This window comes from Bactrocera dorsalis, chromosome 6, assembly GCF_023373825.1.
Source record: "Bactrocera dorsalis isolate Fly_Bdor chromosome 6, ASM2337382v1, whole genome shotgun sequence".
In the NCBI taxonomy this organism is placed as follows: Eukaryota; Metazoa; Arthropoda; class Insecta; order Diptera; family Tephritidae; genus Bactrocera; species Bactrocera dorsalis.
Genome location: NC_064308.1, coordinates 41,470,176 through 41,485,908, shown reverse-complemented (window position 1 = coordinate 41,485,908; position 15,733 = coordinate 41,470,176). Strand labels below are relative to the sequence as shown.

The 15,733-nt window shown below is 42.8% G+C and overlaps 2 protein-coding genes across 2 annotated transcripts in view; both read left to right on the top strand.

Moving 5' to 3' along the window:
• The window catches only part of LOC125779270 (uncharacterized), a 272,515-nt gene that overhangs the window by 187,651 nt on the left and 69,131 nt on the right, over positions 1-15,733 (top strand). The window lies entirely within an intron of this gene.
• Positions 3,311-9,564, top strand: LOC125779338 (uncharacterized). The gene has a single exon (XM_049460631.1). The coding sequence runs from the start codon at positions 3,311-3,313 to the stop codon at positions 4,499-4,501; it is 1,191 nt and encodes a 396-aa protein (XP_049316588.1). The 3' UTR covers positions 4,502-9,564.

Here is a 15,733-nt window from a genome sequence, read left to right as displayed (position 1 = left end):
CACATGATTTTAATCCTCTCAACAATATGAAACTACCACATTTATAACTGTTGGGTGTTTTTTTTTTTTTATAATAGAAACTTAAATTTTGGGATATGGTTAGTTCTGATCATCGAGCTCTTTTTCTTACAAAGTACGTTAACCCGCATCAGAGTAGACCGTCTCATTAAATCAATTAATTTTAAGGGGACCACTCTATTATCGAATGCATTCCAGATTATGAAGTGTATTGAACGCCTCTTGTAAGTCGATAAAGATGAGATAAAGAGGGAAGCGTCATCATTTCATTAATTTCTTCTATACCGGAAACAAAACGCTTTCTGGAGTCTTTGTGACAGGGGCCTAAGATCCTAAATCTCAAATAAAGATACTTATAAATAGCTTTTTGAGCTCGAAGAGCTTACGGTCTTTTTCCTATCACTTTTTTTCATTTAGGTACCGCAGCAAAATCCCTATCTCCTCTAAGCCTGCCGTAAGGAACTTCGTTCCAATAATTCTTCGCTAAAATAAAAGTTAAATACTACATTTTGAGCATTATAACAAAAACTCAAACCATTAACCAAGTGGAAAACACGTTTTTTAGCTACTTTTGATTCTAATGAAGACATCAAGAAAATATATGAAATCAAACACGTGCTTCACAACGTTGCTCTCATTGAGCCTATGAGAAATTCTAAATTTATTCCACAATGTAAAATTTGCCAGGCATTTGGATACACCAAGAACTTCTACGGCAAAATGTCGAACCATCGAGTGCCAAAAACCAATATCTGAAACTTTTTTGAATTTTACGAGACACAGCCATATAACTTTCAAAAACTACGATATCTATTACACAATCCACCCCAGTAATTGTGCGAGGGGAGGCACTGCTGTTAGTATTAAAAACAGCCTTAAACATTATGAGGATAGAAAAATCAGTACACACAATATTCAAACCACAACTATTACATTAAAATTAATGAGTCAACCGTTGTCACACAAATTTATTTATTTCAACGCGAATCATGTTTACTTAGGATCGCGCCTAATGGCAGCTATACGACGAGACTTATTTCAGGCAGCTCAAGAAACGGGGTATGAGGTTATATCGACTGGAACACTAACTTACTGGATGTAATAGACTTCTTTATAACCAGGAAAATATCTCAAAATAGAAGGTGGGTTGGTTATATCGACTGGAACACTAACTTACTGGATGTAATAGACTTTTTTATAACCAGGAAAATATCTCAAAATAGAAGGTGGGTTGGATATAAGCTCTGATCATTACCCTTTACATTTAACACTAAGTGAAGCAGTTATCAAAAGAGAGTTAGTTTGGAGCTATACAACAAAAATACCGATTGGACTTTGTTCAACAAATACTTCAGACTAAAATAAAGTGTCCGAAAATCACAACAATTGAACAACTAGAGTTTGAAGTTGACACTTACGAAAGAAATCAAACTGCTCGTAAGTTTTTGAATCTAGTTGTTGATATCAAACATTGTTAAAGTTTCAAAAATGTTTGTAATAAAGTTTCATCAAGATATTTCAATTTTTACTCAAGTTACAGCTTGCACGACGGACGAACGGACAGACAGAAGTCACCCGGATTTCAATTGTTTTCATCATCCTGATATATATAATATGTAAAAAACCTATATCTATCCTGATTATTTTTTGGAAATAAAAAAAACATCATTTATAAAAACAAAAAGGAAAAATTTTCGCCTAGGTGGGTTATATACATGTAACAACAGGCCAGATATGTGTAAACGAACTAGGCATTCATCAAACTTTTGTAGCTACACAAAACGGTATTGGAAAAAAATTATACTTGTATATTCACTTTTATTGGAAATAAAATAAGGTCAAAAAACTTGTGAGAACTAAATATCTTATAGAATTTAGTCCACACGAAGGCCCACCCTATTGTTCACAAGCATATATACGCAGCGGTAAAACCACGCCACGAAGATGGAGAAACCAGACATGCAGATAAAAGGACAACAAGAATGCATACGCAGCGGTGAAAACACGCCACGCAAACCAGACAAGCAGACGAAACAACAGCAAGCATGCACCGCCAGCAACACACGCCATCCCAGCAACACACGCCATCCCAACGCAACATGTTGCGAATGTGCTAGCACGCAACACAGGCTTGGTGGGTAGTTAGATGGCGGATGATCAGTGAGTCAGCACGGGACTGTGACAGCGTACGCACGTCCGGGCATCAGACTATGCAGTGAGTTTATCCTCTGGCTAGTCTTGGTATCCTGACTTGTGAACGCCGTATGTTAAGGGTGAGCTCGGTAGTGAGTTTATCCTCTGACCGACTCAACCGTTAACATCGCGGTCGCTAAGACAGTCATCCGTGATCCGGGATCTTTAAAGCGTGTGATTTAAGTCGTCAAGTGAGTGACACCTACGCGAGCGTCGGCAGAAGTAGCCGAGCGTAGTCAGCAGAAGCAGCAGCGTGTGATTTAAGTCGTCAAGTGAGTGACACCTACGCGAGCGTCGGCAGGAGTAGCCGAGCGTAGTCAGCAGAAGCAGCAGCGTGTGATTTAAGTCGTCAAGTGAGTGACACCTACGCGAGCGTCGGCAGAAGTAGCCGAGCGTAGTCAGCAGAAGCAGCAGCGTGTGATTTAAGTCGTCAAGTGAGTGACACCTACGCGAGCGTCGGCAGAAGTAGCCGAGCGTAGTCAGCAGAAGCAGCAGCGTGTGATTTAAGTCGTCAAGTGAGTGACACCTACGCGAGCGTCGGCAGAAGTAGCCGAGCGTAGTCAGCAGAAGCAGCAGCGTGTGATTTAAGTCGTCAAGTGAGTGACACCTACGCGAGCGTCGGCAGAAGTAGCCGAGCGTAGTCAGCAGAAGCAGCAGCGTGTGATTTAAGTCGTCAAGCGAGTGACACCTACGCGAGCGTCGGCAGAAGTAGCCGAGCGTAGTCGGCAGAAGCAGTAGTGCGTGATTTAAGTCGTCTAGCACCCAGGAGCGCAGCAGAGCGGGGAAACGGTATTGCCCTAACGGGGCACATCGAACCGTTACCCTAACAGCGCCGTCCTCGGGCGACGACTGTACAACGTAGGAGACGTGGATTAATATATTATATTAGGTATTAATATAAGATTGAAGAAATAAAGAACGATTCGCAGAAGAGCCCCAACATTTACAAATTTATTGTAACGAACCCTGGACACGGCGAGTATACCTCAGCAATTATACTTGTAAGAAGCAGGGGCAGCAAAAAGCTTCGTTACAATTGGCGCCCGAGCAGGGACCCTGCGGATCGTATATTATCAGGAAAACGACATTTAGTAAGGAGATGGCAGATCTCATGTGGTTAGACAACGTGTCCAAGGAGCAACTAATCTCCTTCGCACAGAGTCTGGGAGTTGACCACATAGGCACCACGCGGGAGATTCGTAAGCGCATAACTACATTGGCAGCCAAGGCGCACGGAGACCCGGAAGTAGAAGAACAATTTTTAAAAATGGAAGCTGCATACACAGCAGGTGAGACCGCTTCACGAGACGAAGGCGATCAAAAGACAACCTTCCCCGCCGATCAAGACAGAGGGACCGCGAGCACTTTCGCGGAATCATCACGGCTACAGCCGCCACAAATCAACAGGTTACTTCAACAGAACCACATTGTTACATTCGCACCCATCATCGACCAGGTGAGGAAGTGGTCCGTGAAATACGACGGCGGGCGAGACCCATTAGCGTTTGTCGAGAGATTAGAAGAGCTCTCCGAAGTGTACATGGTGAATATGGACATTCTTCCAACAGCCATGCCCGAATTATTGTGCGGTACCGCTCTCCAATGGTATCGCAACAATAACGAACATTGGGAGAGTTGGACCACCTTCAAAGAGGACTTTCTGCGCTTCTTCCTACCAGCACGTTACTTCGAACGCCTCGAAGATAACATACGGCAGCGAAGACAACACGTTCGAGAAAAATACAAGGACTACGTTCTAGCTATGCAGAGCTTAATGCGACACGTTGTGTATAATCCGGAAGAGCGACTGGAAAGAATTTTTCGGAATAGTCACACCGATTATTTGCTCTACATTCAGCGGCGAGATTTCGAGACGCTGGCCGAACTCATCACACTGGCAGAAGAGTACGAAGGGATATATAAAGGACAACGACGAGGAGTAGAGCCACCTCGACGCGAGATGACGAGACACATCATAGGTGACCACGAGGTGAGAAATGTAAGTAGGCCGTTACCACGTCCACCACAACACCACGCAACGGTAGAGGCGCATCGCCAGCAACCATCTACGAGTAGAACCTTTAGCCCTGGAAATATATGCTTCAGATGCGGTCAGGAAGGTCACTATGCTAGGAAATGCCGTAATCCCAAGAAATTGTGTTGCAGGGAGTGTGGCCGAGCGGACGTGCTAACGAAAGAATGTTGTCATAAACAACAGGGAAACGACCAAGGGTTTCGCCAAAGACAAGGCGCGGCGAACCCACGGGACTCAGCGCCGAACAACCAATAATTATGCATCAGGAACGCGGCCGGCTATACGCCCTAATCACGCTGGGCGGAGAACCGGCGGAAGCCGTCATCGACACCGGCGCTTCGAAAAGTTTTATATCACCACGAGTTGCAGAACATATGGACGCAACCGGGAACAGTAAGAAGGTGACCGTAGCTATCGAGATAGAAATGGCCGATGGCACCACCAGCAAGATTTTCGACGCCGTGGAGACCACCATTCAACTCGGACAGACATCGCTAAAGGCAGTGTTACACGTGATGCCCGGAGCGATTGAAGACGTCATACTTGGATTGGATACACTGGGGAACATGGGAGCTATGGTATCCTGCGGAGGCCATCAGGTAGTGCTGAAAGCGTCGGATGCGCAGCAATCAACGGCAGCCCGCACCATTTCATCCAAAGCCGTAAGCAACGTAACCCTTACTACGCCAGACACACGCCTGCTAAAGCGCAGGATGACGAAGAAAACCAGACGAAAACTTAAGTGCAGGAGGGTCAATCGACTCGGGACTTCATCGGCCGTCAACCAGAGAAACGAAGCGGCTCGTATACGTGATTTTTTAGACGAAGAACTTCGAAAATTTGAAAGCATGAGTGGAGTGACGACTGTGGCGGAACATAAAACCACTATGACCGACAGCCGACCAATCAAGCAACGATATTTTCCGCGGAATCCAGCGATGCAGGCCATCATCAACGCCGAGATCGACGAGCTGCTGGCGAAGAAATGTATTGAGCCGTCTCACAGCCCACACAGCGCGCCGATTGTGTTGGCACGGAAGAAGAACGGTAAGTGGCGTTAATGCGTGGATTATCGGCAACTCAACGCCCGATCTGTACCCGACGCATACCCCTTACCTAGGATACAACATATACTTGACAAGTTACGAAGAGCAAGGTACATTAGTAGTCTGGATCTCAAGAACGGCTACTGGCAGATACCTTTGGAGCAAGGCAGCCGCCCGTATACCGCCTTTACCGTACCTGGGCGTGGCCTATTTCAATGGCGCGTGATGCCATTCGGCTTACATTCGGCACCAGCGACGTCCCAGAGAGTACTCGACCAGGTCATAGGCCCGGAGATGGAACCACACGCCTTCGCCTACCTGGACGATATAATCGTCATAGGCTCTACATTCGAGGAACACATACGGAATTTGCGAAAGGTACTGCAGAGACTACAGCAGAACAACCTTCGAATTAACCCTGAAAAGTGCGAGATTTTTAAGAAGGAACTCCGATACTTAGGTCATGTGATTAGTGACAAAGGCATCCACACCGACCCCGAGAAAGTTGCAGCAATCCAGGAGCTGAAGCCCCCAACTAACGTGAAAGAAGTCCGTCAGTATCTTGGGATAGCCTCTTGGTATCGCCGCTTTGTGCCAGATTTCGCGACCATGAGCCAGCCGCTCACAGCTCTCTTGAAGAAAGGGAAACACTGGAAATGGGGACCTGAGCAACAATCAGCATTTGAAAGCATCAAGCAAAAGTTAACGGAGGCTCCCGTCCTGGCATGTCCGGATTTCAGCCAGGCATTCACTTTGTAGACGGACGCCAGCAACATCGGCCTTGGAGCCGTACTGACGCAGAATCTGGAAGGAGGAGAACGCGTAATAGCCTACGCCAGCCGAAAATTAAATGAGGCAGAGAAAAACTATTCAGCTACCGAAAAGGAGTGCCTCGCCATAGTCTGGGGAATTCGGAAAATGAGACCCTACCTAGAAGGATATCGATTTAAGGTGATAACCGATCACATGTCATTGAAGTGGTTGAATTCCATAGAGAGCCCTTCCGGTCGTATAGCACGATGGGCTTTAGAGTTACAGCAGCATACTCTCGACATCGAATATCGTAAAGGGAAACTCAACCAAGTAGCAGACGCACTGTCCCGACAGCCGCTAGAGACCATAAGGCAAGCGACGACGATGGCTCCACAATGCAAATGGTGGCGAAAGCGAGTAGAAGAAGTTCGCGCAAACCCAGAGAAGTACGCAGATTATATGGAGAAGGATGGCCAACTTTACCGCCACATTCCGTGTAGATCTCAGGATGAAGTGGCTGTACCCTGGAAGCTATGTGTGCCTAAACCCCTCCGAATAAGGGTGCTACAAGAGAATCACGATATACCTAGTGCAGGACACATGGGCATACGCCGGACAGTAGCCCGAGTCGCCAACAGATATTACTGGCCAGGAATGTTCGGCGACATTAGCCAGTACGTACGCCAGTGTGAGTCCTGCCAGAAATACAAGGAAGGACAGCAGAGACCAGCAGGGAAGATGCTCTCACAGGTGGCACAAGAACCGTTTGCCACAGTTTGCACCGACTTCATCGGACCCTTACCGCGATCAACCCATGGCAATACAATGCTACTGGTGTTTTTCGACCGCTTCAGCAAGTGGGTTGAATTAGTCCCCATGAGGCGCGCTACAGCTGAAGGACTTCGTCGCGCATTTAGAGAGAGAATCCTCGCGAGATTTGGCGTTCCGAAGATCCTTATTTCGGACAATGGTGTTCAATTCACGAGTACATTATGGCAACACTATCTAAAGGGATTAGGGGTACGCCAGCAATTCACGGCGCCGTATACACCTGAAGAAAATCCCACGGAAAGAGTAAACCGCACGATCAAGCGAATTATTGCACAACTCAGCAAATCACGACACCAGCAATGGGACGATTTTCTCCCAGAGATTGAGCTGGCAGTAAATTCCAGCATCTCGGCCTCCACAGGGTATAGCCCGGCATTTCTCGTACAAGGACGAGAACCGCGACTGCCAAAGGCCCTTTTCGACGAAGTTAATATCGGCACAGGTATGATACCCCCGACGGCTGAAGAAAAGTACGACAGGATGCAGGAAGCCTTCAGAATCGTTCGACAAAACATGGAGAGAGCATCCATGGACCAAGCCCGCCACTATAATTTGAGGCGTAGAAAATGGACCCCCGCGATCGGAGAGCTAGTTCTGGCGAAGGAACATCATCTCTCTAAAGCCGCAGACGGTTTCGCCGCAAAGTTAGCCCCGAAGTACGACGGTCCTTATAAAATTCTAAGATACATTTCACCAGTGATCGTATATGTCCAGAAGATCGACGGTGGCAAGGAGAAAACAGTGAACATCAGCGAATTGAAGCTGTACAACAGTTTCGCGGCAGTGTAAAATAAATAAATAAACATTACAAATTTAAAAATTACAAATTTAAAAATTACAAACGTAAAAATTACAAATTTAAAAATTACAAATTTAAAAATTACAAATTTAAAAATTACAAACGTAAAAATTACAAATTTAAAAATTACAAATTTAAAAATTGCAAATTTAAAATTTACAAACTTAAAAATGAAAATAAATATAAATCCTTACTACAACGAGCATGTCTACCGACCAAAACGAGTACCAAACGAGTAGATCAAAATCATTCGACCGTGAGACGTCAGTAAGATTAGACATCACAAGACTTTTTCTAAGATAAATACACACAAGATGAACGACAACGATAAATGGACGCAGAGCGTAAAGCGATTCCGCGAGCGGATGGCGGAGGAGCAAAGGAAGCTCCCCAGGATGCAGCCACTAGAGGCAGCGGGCACTTCAGACACTAGAAGTGCCAGATCAGCACGCGCAGAGGCTCTGCAAGCAGCGGCGCAACATCTGGCGCGACGCACAGGGGTAGCAACAGCCAGTCACGGAACCAACGCTTGCGCGGCCGACGTACCCGACGCCGCCACCACTGTGCACACCACCGACCGTAACGACAGGGCAGCTTCCGCAAAGGCTCGCAAGGCGCAAACTGCCATGAGGCGCTCTATCGCAGCGCACGTAAGTACGACGCGCCGAGCTTCTTGGACTGCAGCGTCGCAGAGAACCAACCTGGCCGCGGAGCCATGCGTCGTCGGCAGGATTAGTAGCAGCGAAGCGTCTACCTCTGACGATGCCACCGTCCCATCGAGGTCGCCGGTGATCGAGCTATCATCCGAAAGTGAAGACACGCTACCGGAGAACGAGAAGGCGCAACTTACCTTTCCAGCGGGGCCAAATGGAGTCTGCCTGTATCAAGCAGACTTACAATCTCTGAAGGACGGATGCTGGCTTACAGACACGATCATTGATGCGTACGCTAAGCACTTGGAAGCAGAATTTGGACCGAAAGGTACAGTCCTTAGCCCATTCGTGGTCTGGCAGCTGAACCAGCCAGGAAGACGCGATGAAAACTTCCGCCGTATTCACCGCTGGATTCGCAACATTGACATATTTGGACAGAGGGTAGTACTAGCGCCACACAACACCGAGCACCACTGGTACCTCCTCGCCCTATCCAACCGCGAGCTCACGCACCACGTCACGGACACAGTCTGCTACCACCAACACCAGATATGGACAGCAGATTCCTGGAGGAGGGGTAAGGTCACCCACGCAACCACGGCCTGGCGCGAATTCCTCCAGTGGGAATACAAGGAAAGAGGCGGAGAAGGAGAATTTGAGTATCGGGAGCTGCTGCTAGACGTACCCCAGCAAGAAAACACGGATGACTGCGGTATCTACGTGCTGGAGACAATAGAGCGGGTCATGCGATACATCGGACGAGGCGAAGGGGCGCTCGGATGCATCTCCGAACCCTTCATGGCGAAGCTGGCAGCTGAAAAGCGAGCCAAAATATTGGCCACCTTCAGACGACACCAAACCACACCCGCGCCCATCGTTGAAATACCAGCACCATCATCTGCGGAAGTAGAGCTGCCACCCGAAGGTATAAAAATCCCTATCGCCGAAGCAAACGGAACAGCATTGGAGGCTTTCCCGGAAATTGCGGATAGAATCCGCAGAGGCCTCAAGGACCTCTCAGACGGCATGGGGAAGCACCGGCTAAAATTTAATACAGCCAAGCTCAAAGTGTTCATGTACCGGTGGGGCGTCCACATCACAGCAAAGGCCACAACAAAAACCACGGCAATGGAAGGACCCTAAGGGGAAATTTTTTTTTTTTCAAACTTTTATAACTAAATTAAGTTATGGTATTAACATTTTTAAAGTCTATTATATAGAAGAAAAAAAAAGAGATGAACTTATATGAAAAAAAACAGAGAAACAAATTTTGGAAAAAAAATGAAATATTGAACAAACATAAAACAAGAGAAGATATAAGATATAAGATATATATATACTTTTAGGCGTAAATCTTAGATTTTTTTTTCTCCTATATCAAATCACCTTTGTAAGTTAGCAATACTATTTTTTTTTTAAACTTTTTTAAGAAACCATTGTAAATTAACAATAGAATTTATTGAATTTTGCATGGAATGCAAAACCCTCCGAAGTGGGGGGGGAGTGTGAGAACTAAATATCTTATAGAATTTAGTCCACACGAAGGCCCACCCTATTGTTCACAAGCATATATACGCAGCGGTAAAACCACGCCACGAAGATGGAGAAACCAGACATGCAAGTGAGTGAGCGTAGTCAGCAGAAGCAGCAGCGTGTGATTTAAGTCGTCAAGTGAGTGACACCTACGCGAGCGTCGGCAGAAGTAGCCGAGCGTAGTCAGCAGAAGCAGCAGCGTGTGATTTAAGTCGTCAAGCGAGTGACAACTACGCGAGCGTCGGCAGAAGTAGCCGAGCGTAGTCGGCAGAAGCAGCAGTGCGTGATTTAAGTCGTCTAGCACCCAGGAGCGCAGCAGAGCGGGGAAACGGTATTGCCCTAACGGGGCACATCGAACCGTTACCCTAACAGCGCCGTCCTCGGGCGACAACTGTACAACGTAGGAGACGTGGATTAATATATTATATTAGGTATTAATATAAGACTGAAGAAATAAAGAACGATTCGCAGAAGAGCCCCAACATTTACAAATTTATTGTAACGAATCCTGGACACGGCGAGTATACCTCAGCAATTATACTTGTAAGAAGCAGGGGCAGCAAAAAGCTTCGTTACAAACTATAGTGTATAAAAATAAAATTGATAATAAACAATGTTTCAAATTCAATAGTATTAAAAATATTATTTTTTTAAGTAAGATAAAAAAGGAAAAAATTTTATGAATATAAGGCAAAAATTATAGCTTTTGAAACATTTAAAGCACAAGCCGACACTAAATTTTTCACTATTTTCTTGAAATTTGCGCCATTTTTTGCTGGTATAAAAGAAATGAACAGAAATAAACAGTTTCGAAATCCACTAAGCGGATTTGGTATACCCAGCGTTATACAATAATGTTCTGCTATAGTTCGGCGAAACTGAAGTTGAAGGAGTTTTGAGATAGACTAGCGCTGTAGCAGCCAAGTATTTTGAATAGAAACATCGATAAGCCACGTAAAATATCATTTTTTAAATGAAGCCTTGTTCCTTCTTTTTCAAATTTTTTTTCGTTAGTTCGTTTTCGTGGTTCGTTGAATGTAATTTAACTAAATTTTATTATTCTATAATATTTTTTATAAAGGAGCGTAGACTTATGGCGGCTAGTTATAAGCCAAGAATATTCAAAAAAAAGAAACAATTGTAAATGCGTTCAGCATGCATAAAACTCAGCGAAAATATCTGCAGTTATTAATAAGAAACGCTCAAAAATCTAAACCAAAAGAAAAAGTACAACACGAATAAAAATGGGCAAAGTCTTATGCTGCAATTATCGTAATCAGTTGTTCTCATCTTATGACGTTTGTGCAATATTGTCTTTGCTCAACTTGTATAGATAGTTTTGCACACATCTAGCTTCACAGTTATAATTTTCCATAATGAAAAACCTCAGAATTAAAATTCAACTATTAAAAATAGTCTACCTATTTACTGATAACTTTATTATACTGTGATTTTGAATTGTTTTAGGTATATTTCAAATATATTTAAGTTTATATTTTAATTCAGCTGACTCTTTTCTTTTCGAAAAATCTAATTTTCACTGACATTCAAGTCAAAGATGAATGATATGAAATTCTTGGTTCAAAACAAGATAACTGTTTTAACTCACATTTTTTATAACATTTGTCAATCAAGCCAATGGGAAAAAATAGATTGGGTATTTTAAAAATAACTTTTGATAATTTTGCACTTGGATATCATTTTTAGATGCTCGGTTCCCGAGTAGATCTTTATTGCGCATATACACCTACTATTATAAATGCGAAAGTTTGTGAGTGAATATGTTTGTTATTTCTTTACGACTAAGCAGCTCGGGCAATTTTAGTAAACTTTGGTATGAGGCTTAACTAATGGACTTCGTTTTACTTCAAGGAAATACAATATCTTATACCCATGAGAAAATCGATGAAAATTAATTTGCGGATAATGTATGGAGAACTTTTTCAATTAAAACTCGTACGTACACTCTTCGACCAATATTGCACAGTACAGTGAACATGTTTATATTTCAATGTAAACCAACACGATTTCAGTTGGGTGTCGAATTTAAAGACTTTTTTGGAACAGTAGGTCAAAAATTTCTAGCAGGTGTCACGGGATCACGTCTTATTAATCCGAAAGGACGAAAGCCGTTATAAATACGCACAATAATCTTGTAATAATATCTCCTGGTAAGCCGACATATACCAAAATTGATTCAATTGATTTTGCTGTAATCAAAAATATAGATAAATCGCACATAACAGCTGATATATCTTTTGATCAGTGGGTCTAACTTCCTATAAAACGAATTGGCTAAAATATAAAAAATACGTCAGTATTCACATTAATATTGAGTACAAAATAAATAAAGGAAGAGATATTGACAAAAGCATAAGAGAAGTCAATGATATAATAACTAGCGCCGCTGTCTTAGCAACACCAAACAAAAACTATAAGCCGTTTGGTCCCAGAAAAATCACTAATACGAGGGCTGCGATATGTATATATTTCTGGCCTAATAATGAAAATATGAATAATTATCAACGAAAATGGTTTTATTGTTTTTCAAAATATTCTCCAATTTTCGAAGGTTTTTGAATGCTTCAACAGCATCTTCTGGCGACGAAAATCGTTGACCACGCATTATTTTCTTGATGTGTGGGAACAAAAAGAAGTCATTGGGTGCCAAGTCAGGGCTGTACGGCGGATGACCCATCAATTCGCGCCGGTCAAAAAGGCGCTGGTTTGAGCCGATGTGTGAGAGCTCGCATTGTCATGGTGCACAATGATTCGTCTTCTCTTGTTCGTTTTTCGAATTTCTACGAAGACTTCAGGCAAACAAATGGTGTGTACCACTCAGAATTGAACGTCCTACGTTGCTCAAGCAGAACAGTCGCCACATGACCCGTTTTGCCGAAGAAACAGGCGACCATTTGCTTCGAAGTGCTTCTTCCACGAACAACTTTCGTTGGATTTGGCTCGTCTTGGAAGACCCACACGGTCTAATCCACACGAGCATTTTTTTGAGCGATTGTCAAATTGTGCGGGATCCAACGAGAACAAACCTTTTTTACGGCCAGGTGTTCATGCAATATCCAATGTATGCTGGTGGGAGAAATGCATAGGCATGCCTCTATCTGAAGGTATGTTACATGACGGTCTTGCGTTATCAGTTCACGTACGGCATCGATGTTTTCTGGCACAACGGCTGTTTGGCCTTTGGACGGCCTTCACGAAATTCGTCTTCGAACGAGCGTCGGCCACGATTGAGTTCGTTGTACCAGTTTTTCACAGTGCTCTAGGATGGTGCTTCATAGCCATACAAAGATTTTAGTTCATCGATGCACTCTTGTCGTGATAATCCACGTCGAAAGTTGTGAAAAATGATCGCACGAAAATGTTCACGAGTTAATTCCATTTTTTGGTCGAGATGAATTTTTTAATTCCCTGTAAATAAAACAATTGACGATTAAATGACAAAACGTTCTGAGTGATGTTATGCTAGAAAATGTCAAACTTTCCAATGGAAATGTCAGATTGCACCTGGCAACACTTAGTGTTGCCTAGGCCAGAAATATATATAGCAGCCCTCGTAGAGAAATAGAAAAGCTTGTAAATGAAAAAAGGCGTGCAAGACGTGAATGGCGATAAATCATTCCCCTTCCACTCAGCTTCAATTAAAATCTGCTGTATGTAAATTAAAAAAGCGCTTAAACGTGAGGAAGAATTGAACACCGAAATGTATATAAAGAAGCTTTGTCCAAATTCAAACAAGCAAATTCCCTTTGGAAAGCCCAAAAGTCCATGAAGCCACCAACTGACTCAAACATCCAAAGTCGCGTATCTTGGGAGGAAATTGGGCGCGAAGTGACGAGGAAAAGGCTAATTGTTTTGCAAATCACCTAGAAGTGCTATTTCAACATAATTTCTCAAAAAAAAAACTTTAAGCTGTCAATCTTACCCAACACAGCTAAAGAGTCGCTCGAGTCTTTTAAGACTTCCCCTTCTGAAATTATTGGAATCATCAAAGAACTTAATCCAAAAAAGTCGTCAGGACATGATAATATTTCTCCAAAAATGCTAACTGCAATGCGTCAATTCGGTTTGCGTGCGAAACATGGCACAATAGAGCAAGTAAATAGAATTATTAACGAAATAAGGAAAGCATTTGAACACAGGGAATACTGTTCAGCAATATATCTAGATGTAGCTCAGGCGTTTGATAAGGTGTGGCACGAAGGTCTTTTATATAAGAGTAAAAATATTCTACCTTTAGAATTGTATAAAACATTGGAATCTTATTTAAAAAATAGAAAATTTATGGTAAAAGTGGGAGATTTCATATCTGATGAACGACAGATAGGGGCTAGTGTACCCCATGGCAGTGTTTTAGGCCCAATACTAAACATCATACATACAGCAGATCTTCCAATAGCTAATAATGTTTTAACTTCAACTTTTGCGGATAACCCAGCTATAGTAAGCCGTAACAAATGCCACATTTTAGCATCAAGAATTTTATATTAGCGGAGCATTTAAGTTCTGTCGAAGAATGGCTAGCGAACTGGCGTAAAAATGTGAATGAACAGAAGTGTAAGCATATTACATTTTCGCTAAGACCAAAGATGTACCCGGCAGTAAAAATAAACAATATTTTAGTACCTCAAGCGAACGAAGTAACATATCTTGGTATTCAAGTAGATAGAAGGCTCACGTGGAGAAAACACATCTCTAGTAAAATAACATGTATGAAGATTAGAGCTGAACATTTAAATTTGCTTTTAAATAAAAACCCTAAACTTATCCTAGACAATAAAGTGCTTTTATATAATGCGGTCATAAAGTCGATTTGGATGTATGGCATTCAACTGTGTGGTACGACCTGTGCAACTAACATTGACATATTACAAAGGTTCCAATCGAAAATGCTTAGAACAATTACGTGTTCACCGTGGTACATGCGTAACGGAAATATCCATAAGGACCTTGGTATCCCTTTGGTAAAAAAAGAAGTAAAAGACAGCAGAATTAAGTATATATCTAAACTCCGAGATCACCCAAACCCTTTGGCTAATGCATTGGTACATTCCTGCGATCAAACACACCTTAAAAGAAAAGACATGCCTGCGTATTAAAGAGCAACGTATCACCAAAACAGCTCAATTACTTGCTTGAGCCTGTCTAGTTTTTAAATAGATTTAAGATTTTAAAACGTATTGTTAGGCTTAAAAAAAAAACAGATTTAATAAATAAAATAATTTTGAAAAAAAAAGTTGGTTGTCGTGAAGTCGATGCTGCCTGGAGTGTCGGGGTAGTGCACATTTTCCAACCAACGTCGAGCAGGTACGTGAGGGCAGACGACGTTGTCGGACGCTCAGTAAATACAGTAATAAGCCTTTGGTTTGTTTACATAAATATAAATTATTCCTCCAGTCCTACGGCTGTTGTCCAGGAAATAAACTTTAAACTTCCACTTTTACAATTTAGTAATTTTTATTGAGCAAATTATTTCATCAGTCCTACGGGCTGTTGTCCAGGAAACAAACTTTAAACTTTAACTTTTACAATTTAATAATTTTATTAAGCACTATGTGCTCTTCTTAAAGTCTGGCTTAAGGCTAGAACTTAAAAATATGAGCCCTGTCTGATTCCCTAAGCTTTGGCATAATTTCGGCAATTCTGCTGTGCTGTTGTTGATATTGGAGTAGCGAAGAATTTGCCAGTTGATGTGAAAATGCTGACACGGACTATTCCCACGCTTACTGGCTGGTGTGGAGTAGCTCTTAAGGACGCTACAGTGGGCAGACAAGCAAACTAATGTGTTAACTCGCTACAGTGGGCAGACTAGCAAACTAATGTGTTAACTACCCCCCTTCTAAATCGAGGCCGT

Excerpts from the sequence above, each read along its gene's own strand:
- LOC125779338 (XM_049460631.1), top strand. The coding sequence starts at position 3,311 with ATGGCAGATCTCATGTGGTTAGACAACGTGTCCAAGGAGCAACTAATC.